Source organism: Sinocyclocheilus anshuiensis, unplaced genomic scaffold (genome assembly GCF_001515605.1).
Source record: "Sinocyclocheilus anshuiensis isolate Anshui unplaced genomic scaffold, SAMN03320099.WGS_v1.1 scaffold483, whole genome shotgun sequence".
Classification (NCBI taxonomy): domain Eukaryota; kingdom Metazoa; phylum Chordata; class Actinopteri; order Cypriniformes; family Cyprinidae; genus Sinocyclocheilus; species Sinocyclocheilus anshuiensis.
In genome coordinates, this window is record NW_015552580.1 from 638,126 (window position 1) to 648,742 (window position 10,617).

Consider the following 10,617-nt stretch of genomic DNA (forward strand, 5'->3'; position numbering starts at 1 on the left):
CCTGTGACGATAAAGCTGAATTTTCAGCAGACAATATTCCAATCCAATCTTCAGTGTCACATGATTCTTCAGAAATCATTCTAATATGATGATTTGATGCTAAAAAAAAACAATATCAATGTTGAAAACAGTTATGCTGCGTCATTATTTTTTTGTAGCAACTGTGATATTTTAGGATTCTTTAACTGTAAATTTTGATTTAATGTGTCCTTGAATAAAATTATAAAAGTTTTAATTTCATAAAAAAAAAACACTTAAGGTTTTCTTTTAAAGAATTTAACTCTTAAAATACATTAAAACATTTAATTACATTAAAATAACATTAAAAATGTAAATCATACTTGAAGTGACGTTTTTAATCAAAATTCATTTAGCCTTTTCTTTAGAGGATTAAGTCAGAAATGTCAGGGAGATACAATTGTCCTGATTTAATAATGAAAAAAAAGCCTAATTTTAATAAATTAAAATATAGGACTAAAACTTAATGTCCCTGATTAATGTGAACTTTATCGCCCCTTATGTGCCGAGGTTTGTTACTGCCAAAGTAGCACACTTTAACACTGTGTCTACACCGGCCGCGGTGCAACGCGACAAAATACTATAGAACCCATTATAATCAGTGATGCTGTCTACACTGTATATGAGGCAACACGACAAAGCCCTGACAGTAAACTGCTGCCTCATTCTATTTATGACGTATTGACCCAAAGTTTAAATGATTTGCAACGGGCACTTTGTCACGTTCAGTGTAGACAGCCTCAAGCTGTTGTGGCATGGCGAGACTTAAGACATGGTGTAAGAATGTTCACGTGTATTGCACACCTGTAATATGTTGATTATGCATTCATGCCTGTCTTTGCATACTTGCGTGAAGTGTGTTTCTGGCCCATCCTACCTTACAAAGTGAATTCGATTTGCCTGGCCTACATCACAGAGGTTACTAGCTGCATTTTTTTCTCAACAACATTGTTAACTTGCCCACTGCTACCATCACAGATCCTGTTCTTGTAGCAGATGCATACATTTGGCCTCCCATAGTGCTGTGATGCGATGCAGCAGCGCTCTGTCCTTCTATGACATCCTGAGACTTTCCTGACGCACTTTTACAGGAATCAAGCTGGAACGAGGACATGGCACCCTCCAGGGAATAACTCACAGTTCTGAGGCTCGCTAGTGGTTAACTGCTGACTTCCCTCAGGGCTCTGGAGGGTTGTAGATGGCAAAGATGGTGGAGGTAGTGATGAACGGTGAGGAAGAGAGTGAGAGAGAGAGATATAGAGAGAAAGGAAGAGCACAGTGGAAGCGCCAGCACTATAACAAATGGGCCTCAAGCCGAAGCCAGTGCAGTCCTTGGCCTATGTAGCGCACCAGTTCTGTCATGCTGCTGTGCTGCGTCAACGGTTCCATTACTGAGTCCAGCTCCAGAAAGAACTCTGTCAGAACAGAGACAGACACACAGTGCAATTGTCAGCATGGGAAGAACAGTTTTTATTATTATCATTATTATAATTTTTTAGATACAACTACGGTAAATTACATAGGTATAACAGGTGTTGCTAACCTTTTTGACATGAAGTGACATTTTTATGTGCCATTGACAGCAAAAACCAACAATAAAGCAGATGCAACTTGCTGGCAGGCTAACTACAACATCTTGGCCCAAAAATGGGTCCAGTGACGGCATTCAAAATTAGTCATGTATTCAGAGAAAATACAGTTCTTCATAAATTGTCGATAAATTGCAAATCATGAATTTTATTAAAAAACATGTTTTGCCAGTGATTGTTTTTTTTTAGAGAGCTCTAAAAAGTGGAAAATTGACTTAACTGAATTCTGTCCCTATTTATTAAAAAAAATAGGGACTGCTATTTTCTTTTTATTTTCAAAATTAAGAATAAAGTTAAGAATATTTTGTATTCCTAAACACATTTCTTAAAAATGTTCTTATCTTTTTAAGATTGTTCTGAAGACAAAATGTAGGAAGAATTCGAATTCCTAAAAAGGATGTTCTTAACGTAAATGTTATCATTGTAAATAAACCTTGCAATGCATTCTTTATATGATTTTCACATTCTGGGTCTGTTTGAATCATTGTTTTAAAAAAAACCTCAACATTTTTCAACTAAAACCATATTGTATCTTATCAGCACCTTGTCATTAATTAGTGAAGTTTTGAATGTTACCACGTTATTACCATGTTCTTACTGCATTTCCCTTTTTGTTTATTTCAAAATTGAGAAATTCTTTGAAATGTATGTTCAGTGCTGATGAGAAATCTTATTTGAATATATAATTGGTAAAATAGGAACACACAGTATAATCTGAGAATTACCCTCATGTAGAATTGACCCCATTGAAGTGAATAGCATTTAATTAAATTAATTTGACTTATAATTGCCCAAATTAATGAAACCTACATATTTATTTCTAACAAAACAACACAAATATTACTCTGAAAATGTTACTTGCTGAACATGAACAGTGTAACTTTTTCTAAATTTAAAGTTATATCTGAATAAATAAAATAAAATAACTATATTGGTGTATTTTGAAGGTCTTAAAGCACTTGCAAAATTCCGTTCTCTTACTAAAAACTATGCATTCACTCTAGATAGAGCACAAGAAAGATGCAACTGAATCAACACTGCTTGAGAGAGGCTCTATGATTATTATTATGATTATTGCTTTGATTATTAAGGTCATTTGCAGGTACTGTAGCGCAGAAAGAGTGTTTTCAATCTGTTTTTCATTGAGTTGATCAGTGAGTCTGCAGCAAGAAGTTCTTAAGAAAATATTTAAAATGGTCTTTTTTTTCAGAATTGCACTTAGGAACATTCTTACAAAGAATTAAGATTCTAAGAATGAATCTTATGAAATTTCTTGTGAGGGTATGAGTGATAATTCTAAAATAAAGATGTAAATAACAATATAATAATTCGTATAATAATTCACAGACAAAATAAATAAAAATAGCAATTCATCTTAAGAAAAAAATTATTGAGGGCACTGAAAATCAAAGAAAGACATCAATGTCAATCTTCTTAAGTTTAGCATGAAGATAACGGAGGTATCTGATGACATCACTGCCACCTACTAATGACTGCAGCAATTAGCAAACAGATGACAACAACAGACTACAGAGTCATGTACGTGCCCGAGGACCTGCATCAGAGCTGATACTGTCATAATTAGCCAATCCCGCTATCATTCTGACCAAAGTATTCAGTTCTAGGACAGACACTGAGGAGGGGAAGCTGAGAGAGAGTTTATTACGGCTGATTTCTGAGGCGGGGGAGACCTCGCACAACACGCAGGGTCTCAGAGTGTTTTAATTAGTCTCCTCTAGAGGACACAGAGAGAGAAAGAGAGGAAATGACAAGCCACATCAGATCTCAAATGCAATTAACATAGTGGCTTTTTCATTTCTCTGGTGGGCCGTATCAAACGTTGAGTCACTGATAATGCTGCAAGTGCGAGAGGTGAATTTCTTATATAACGCTGAGATATACAGTATGACAGCGAAGACAAATGAGATTTATCCGCAAGAGAGAGATTTTGGGAGAATTTGGGAAAAAGTAATTCTTTACTTCAATGATTGTTTCATGATGCAAGATATAAAAGCCGGTAGGCGAAGAACTAATTTTGCCCCTCTAAGACAGATGTGCACTAAAAATTATACAAACCTTTGACAATATTGTACAGATTGCTCTCAGTATTCTCTGGAATAGCTTAAAAAGAACTTATCACTAGAAAACGTGCATAGACTGAAACATTTGTTGTAGAAACAATTTTCACTCCAAATTTGCTAGAAAAACAAACAAACATAATAGTTTGGAAGTAGAAACACAGAAATTTGACATATCTTGTCAAATTTGATCCAATGCACGTCTTCCAAATTGTATGTCACTTAATGAAAATAAAGAATGAAAATGAATCATTTTCAGTTATAAACACCAACAATTCACAGTATGAAAATTAAATGTTGTGTACTTCTTCACAACAAAATATTAAAAAAGATTAAAACCTAATTATGTAAAATGTACTTTAAGTTTACCGTAAAGAAAATGTACTGTACTGAACATTTTTTATTCTATAAAAAATAAATATTTTACTAAATATTTCAGGATTTAAAATTGCTATAAAGTCAAAGCCATATAGAAAGACATAAATACATTTCGGTTCCACATTTGAAGTTGATATTACAAAAATGTAGCTTCCTTTTTTTTTTAAATAGCCACCGGGTAAGACTCAAACTCCACTGAATGTTTTAAATGCTCTTTCCTGTCACAAATATATACATTTTATTTACATTGTTCTTCTATCAGAAAATAACCACCAAATATGGAACCTTTCCAACAATATGTTTTGTCAAGATTAGAAAAAGTTTTGATTTAAAAAATATTGCAATCCTTGAAACAGAGCTTTGAACCAATTCATTGAAATGGACAGTCTTTAGGAAACTTCATGGCCAAATAAAATTTAAAATAAAAGTGTTGCTTAATATCACCAACAAAATCACTGTAAATATATACAGTATATATATATATATTTATATATATATATGTATTTATCGCTCAGCTATACTGTCTACTTGCAGTCTAAAGAAAAACAAATAAACAATAAAACCAGAAAAACAACTCAAAAACCATCCTACCTTGACTTTCCTGGGCCAGCTTGTCAGCGGTTTCCCAGTGTTCATAGCTGCGCAGGATGTTGTTGGTGATGTTGACATGACTGGCTGCCATGTGGTGGATGCGTTGGGGAATGGCCACACTTCCAGAGGCAGAGGAAGAGCCCATCACTCCAGCGCCGCTGCTGACCGAACTGACAGGAGATGGACTCAGTGACATGGGAGACGGGGTACCTGTGCTCCTGTTGGGAGAAAGATGAAATACTGACCAATGACAATTTTGGAAATCCGATCCGCTGTATTTCCGCATCATTTCAAACTAACATAGCATTTTCCATACCCTTAAAATGGATCTTGCGCATTCCTGTCTATCAAATGTAAGTGGCAAGCGGGACATGTAAAGACATTTTGTTTGTTGCTTGGTTTCTGTTTATTTTATGTTATGCTCAGTAGCCCCGCCCACAGCGAAATCTCATTGGCTCAATATCCTGTGCAACACAGCTTTACATAAATCATATGTTAACTGGCTGCAATGACTACCCTTGTGTAAAAGAAGTACTCTTTAGCATACTTGAAAAACGGGTACTTATTACGAAAATAAAAAACTTGAAAAAGAATGTACTTACAGTAAGTGCAAACTGAATGTTATCATACATTTAATTACATGTTATTTACAATTAAATGAAAATGCAGTTACACTTTATTTTAAAGTGTTCTTGTTACAGTGTAATTATATATTTAAGTACTGAGTAATATTAATTAACGATATGCACTTAATACAGGGTTAGAGTAAGGATTAGGGTTTGGTTTAGCGTAATTTTCATAATTCTATTGTGTTTTAATATAGTTGTACTGCCGAATATACTGTTAAGCATTTATGGTAAAATAAATGTAATTTCTATTAAAACGTGCATGTCATTTATTTGAAACGGCACATTCGTAATGATGCATCTGCGGTTTAGTACATTTCAATTAAAAAATGTCAAAAACTTTCAATATAATATCAGATAACATTATAATCAAGTACTTTACATGTGCTTTAGTATGTTGGTCAACACATCAAAATAAGCGTACTTCTTTAAAGCACACAAAAAAAATATTTTATCTAATTATTTATAATGTACTTTAAGTTTACTGTAAAACGTACTGTATATATATATATATATATATATATATATATATATATTACAAAATAGTTTGGAATCTAAAATTGATATAAAATCAAAGCCATATGTCTAAATAAGTTATGTTCCAAATTTGAAGTTGATATTACAAAAATGTAGGTTCCTGTGAGATTTATTTTAGATGCTATATCAAAAATAGCAACCAGTTGACCCCCAAACTCCACTGAATTTTTAAAATGCATTTTCCTGTCACAAACGTATACATTTCTGCCACAATATTACTTACAGTATATCATGAAATAACCACCAAAATATGGAACCTTGAGACTCAAACCTTGAGACTCAAACCTTATATGTGTTTTGTGAAGACCAGAAAAAGAAAAAGAGCGCCAGCGGGACACTGACAGAGAAAGGGTTAAAGTAAAACTTCTAATTTGACATTATTACACCTTTCAAAAAAGTTTTCAAACTGCACTGTGTGTTAAGAAACATAGTCAAGAAAGTGTACTCTCCTAAGAGGCCTTTTATTTCATTAATATTATCTTATCTGCAAGTCCAGTTTTTAAAAAAAAATATACATTTAAAATTTGAAGTACACTATAAGTGCCTATTCAGTCCAATTAAGTGCACTTCTTTTCCACAAGCTACCACCACTACCACCAGCCATGAGATTCTTTATGTTCACCCAGCAACCCTTTAATCAGTATCTCAGTACATTATCAACAGTAACCTGCAGACACTGTCGTCCCTCCAGACAACTATCGGCACACATATTCATTGGTCTCTTTAGTGCTGCACCCCAAACAGTCTGGTTCAGTGGCCTGTAATCCACTTATAAATTGAAACACACTCAAGCCTCGGCCGGCTAAATTTTGCGCCCTGTCAACAGCCGGGCCCATTCGTAGCGGGTTTCAGGGCTCTGCTAAAATAAATAAACTCCCTCCAAGGTGAAAAGAAAGCTGATAAAGATTCCTGATGGTAAAGGATGAGGAGGAGGTTGAGGATGGATGTGTTGATCAAAGCTACAGCAGGTACGGCTGGTTCTTTATTGCTAATGTATTGCTTTTGACAGCCAGGTTGGCAGCCGAACAGTGGGCCTGGGTAGTGTCCAGCTAGAGGCCGTATCAGACACACACACAAAGTCAAACACAGCGCCTCTCGCACTGCCTCACCCCATTGGTACTCGGTTGCCATGGTGCTGACATAGAAGCGATGCTGCTTTCCCAGAATTCATCTCTCCATGTCCTTTCACTGATGTCAAGTAACCATGACTGAGGTTTCATATCTCACAATATATTTTTTTCCCACTTGGCAGCGGGAAGAAGATTCAGGAGAGCTGATCTCAAGCAAGATGGAATCTTTTCACAAGCTGGCAGAAATACAAAAGGACAAAGAGAGCAAAATGCACGTACTTTCCATTGGCTCCCCACGGCGAAGGTGCTTGGGAACTTTTTGCAGAATTCTGAGGGAGCAAGAAAACGTACGTTATAAACACAGCACATAATTGCCAGATGCAAACATGCTAGGTCTCATGCAAATGTTATTAATCATAACTAGCTTACAGTTTGACAATGCACGCTTGGAATTGATGAATAAATTGATTTAATAATGGCATGCAGAATTTATGAGAACAAGCTATTCAAACAAATATGAAGATTTCTAGTGATGTTTCTTAATTGCAATAAACAAAGAAACAGAGGCAAGGTCGTACCTTAAAATACTCCATTAGTGAGCGGGAATACTTCATCGCATGATCTTTCTTCAGCTTGAACATTCGGAAGTACAGAAGTGACAAACAACGATTGCTAGAAAAGAGAAAATATTCATTAAAGTTCTATTAAGATCCTTCCAAACGTATTCAAGGAGTATTGAAAGATGCTGTTAGGACTATTAATGTAGCATCATCAAGGCAATGTTTGGATGTTTTTGCTTTTTTATGCCCAAGGGATTGATTTTTATTGACACTAACTTTTGGTTGTATGAAAGTTACATTAAAACTGGATTTTAATAAAACTAAACCTATTTATCATGCCATTATTATTATTATTATTATTATTATTATGTTTATTTGTTTATTTTTTGTTTTCGAATGCCTTTATGTGTGGACTTTATTGTTTTATTCTTGTCCCAGAGCCAGCTAATCTATCTTAAGATATGAAAATCCATCATAAATTTCACTGCATTTTCAAATCCATTATAATCAAAACAATGACATAAACAATTTCAGTATTTACTCAGTTAAAATGATTTATATTCATCTGTACACAAATTATGACTGTCCCACAATTGTGACATCATTTCCATTATGACCGCTAATTTTGTGTATAATCAAGTTTTTTTTTTTTTTTTGTGTACTTGGCGCTTAGTGTAGTTTTAGTGTAATTTAGTGTACTTGGTAATTAAGTTTTAATGAAGAACTTGACGAATGGGAAGAAATGGGAAGAAAATAAATAGATAATATCAAAATAAAGCCTAAATCATTTTTAAGATTAAGATTTGTTAAAATATTATTTAATTGTGCACAGTTAGGATGCATAAAATGCTACACTGTAAAATCATATCAGATCATATCAGTAAGTCATGGCAACTTATGTTTTCATATTACTTCTATATGAGCATCAACTGAACTTAAGTTTTTAAGTGGATTTTTTTCCCCCCAGTGTTATAAAATTGGCTTTAGCAAGACAAAGGAGCCATCAGTTTTATTCCAGAAATGTTTGAAATGTCATTTTTCATCACAGAATGTTTTTAAACACAATAAATACTTGGTGGAAATGACGTGTTCAGATGAATGTTCAAAAACAAAACAAAAACAAAAAACAACAAAACAAATCAAAACAAAACAAAACAAAAAAACAAATCTCTCCTGTGTATGTCAATCCGTGTATCATTCGATCATTCGTTTTTTGATTTAATATTAAAAGTAGAAAAAATTAGAAAACAGCTCCTTTTTCATTTTTTTTTTTTTTTTTTTTCCAAAAATTCAGCTCAAATTTTCGTTTTTCGTTCATGGGTGGAAAAATGAATAAACAGCTTGAATATTCGATTTCTACATGTGGGCGGGAATTAAACACCCCTTTCTGCTGATTGGTCAGCCAAAGATCAAACCGTGCCTTCTTCAGTTCTTCTGCAGTATCACGCAGCAGAATAATAGTCCTCCACTGCTGCAGTTGTACGGATTAATAACCCATTTTATCAATTTCATATTTTTCTCATCAAACAGACTAATGAATAGCTCGACACAACTCGTACCGGGGCAGAGTCTAGACAGGTCTTTCTTCTGTGTAGACCAGCAGTTCTTAAAGTGATAGGGGGTCATTATTATTATTATTATTATTATTATTATGTTTATTTGTTTATTTTTTGTTTTCGAATGCCTTTATGTGTGGACTTTATTGTTTTATTCTTGTCCCAGAGCCAGCTAATCTATCTTAAGATATGAAAATCCATCATAAATTTCACTGCATTTTCAAATCCATTATAATCAAAACAATGACATAAACAATTTCAGTATTTACTCAGTTAAAATGATTTATATTCATCTGTACACAAATTATGACTGTCCCACAATTGTGACATCATTTCCATTATGACCGCTAATTTTGTGTATAATCAAGTTTTTTTTTTTTTTTTGTGTACTTGGCGCTTAGTGTAGTTTTAGTGTAATTTAGTGTACTTGGTAATTAAGTTTTAATGAAGAACTTGACGAATGGGAAGAAATGGGAAGAAAATAAATAGATAATATCAAAATAAAGCCTAAATCATTTTTAAGATTAAGATTTGTTAAAATATTATTTAATTGTGCACAGTTAGGATGCATAAAATGCTACACTGTAAAATCATATCAGATCATATCAGTAAGTCATGGCAACTTATGTTTTCATATTACTTCTATATGAGCATCAACTGAACTTAAGTTTTTAAGTGGATTTTTTTCCCCCCAGTGTTATAAAATTGGCTTTAGCAAGACAAAGGAGCCATCAGTTTTATTCCAGAAATGTTTGAAATGTCATTTTTCATCACAGAATGTTTTTAAACACAATAAATACTTGGTGGAAATGACGTGTTCAGATGAATGTTCAAAAACAAAACAAAAACAAAAAACAACAAAACAAATCAAAACAAAACAAAACAAAAAAACAAATCTCTCCTGTGTATGTCAATCCGTGTATCATTCGATCATTCGTTTTTTGATTTAATATTAAAAGTAGAAAAAATTAGAAAACAGCTCCTTTTTCATTTTTTTTTTTTTTTTTTTTCCAAAAATTCAGCTCAAATTTTCGTTTTTCGTTCATGGGTGGAAAAATGAATAAACAGCTTGAATATTCGATTTCTACATGTGGGCGGGAATTAAACACCCCTTTCTGCTGATTGGTCAGCCAAAGATCAAACCGTGCCTTCTTCAGTTCTTCTGCAGTATCACGCAGCAGAATAATAGTCCTCCACTGCTGCAGTTGTACGGATTAATAACCCATTTTATCAATTTCATATTTTTCTCATCAAACAGACTAATGAATAGCTCGACACAACTCGTACCGGGGCAGAGTCTAGACAGGTCTTTCTTCTGTGTAGACCAGCAGTTCTTAAAGTGATAGGGGGTCTAAGAAATAATTAGCTATAGCCTAAAGTATTTCCAGACTGTAAAGTTGCTTTTTTTATCATGATACATAGGCCTACTGTGATTTATTCCAAAGTGACTTATATGATGCATTTAACGTCAAATCATCTAAATGAAGCCTTTTAAAAGACAAGTATTCGCTGTGGTTCATGTTTGTGGCATGCGCCAGAAAGATGCTCAAGGAGACCGAGACGCGCTAAAGCAGCGCATTCTGTTGTTCTCTTTATTTTTCAAAGGCATGACAT

The 10,617-nt window shown here is 33.8% G+C and overlaps 1 protein-coding gene across 1 annotated transcript in view; it reads right to left on the reverse strand.

Annotated features, from left to right (window-relative positions):
• Positions 1-734: 734 nt before the first annotated feature.
• The window catches only part of LOC107665257 (AF4/FMR2 family member 2-like), a 232,997-nt gene continuing 223,114 nt past the window's right edge, over positions 735-10,617 (reverse strand). The window contains exons 18-21 of the mRNA XM_016456063.1: positions 7,466-7,559; positions 7,167-7,216; positions 4,655-4,872; positions 735-1,433 (exon numbers count right to left, since the gene is read on the reverse strand). Of these exons, the coding sequence (XP_016311549.1) occupies positions 1,312-1,433; positions 4,655-4,872; positions 7,167-7,216; positions 7,466-7,559 (484 nt within the window). The 3' untranslated portion in view covers positions 735-1,311. The remainder of the gene's footprint in view (positions 1,434-4,654; positions 4,873-7,166; positions 7,217-7,465; positions 7,560-10,617) is intronic.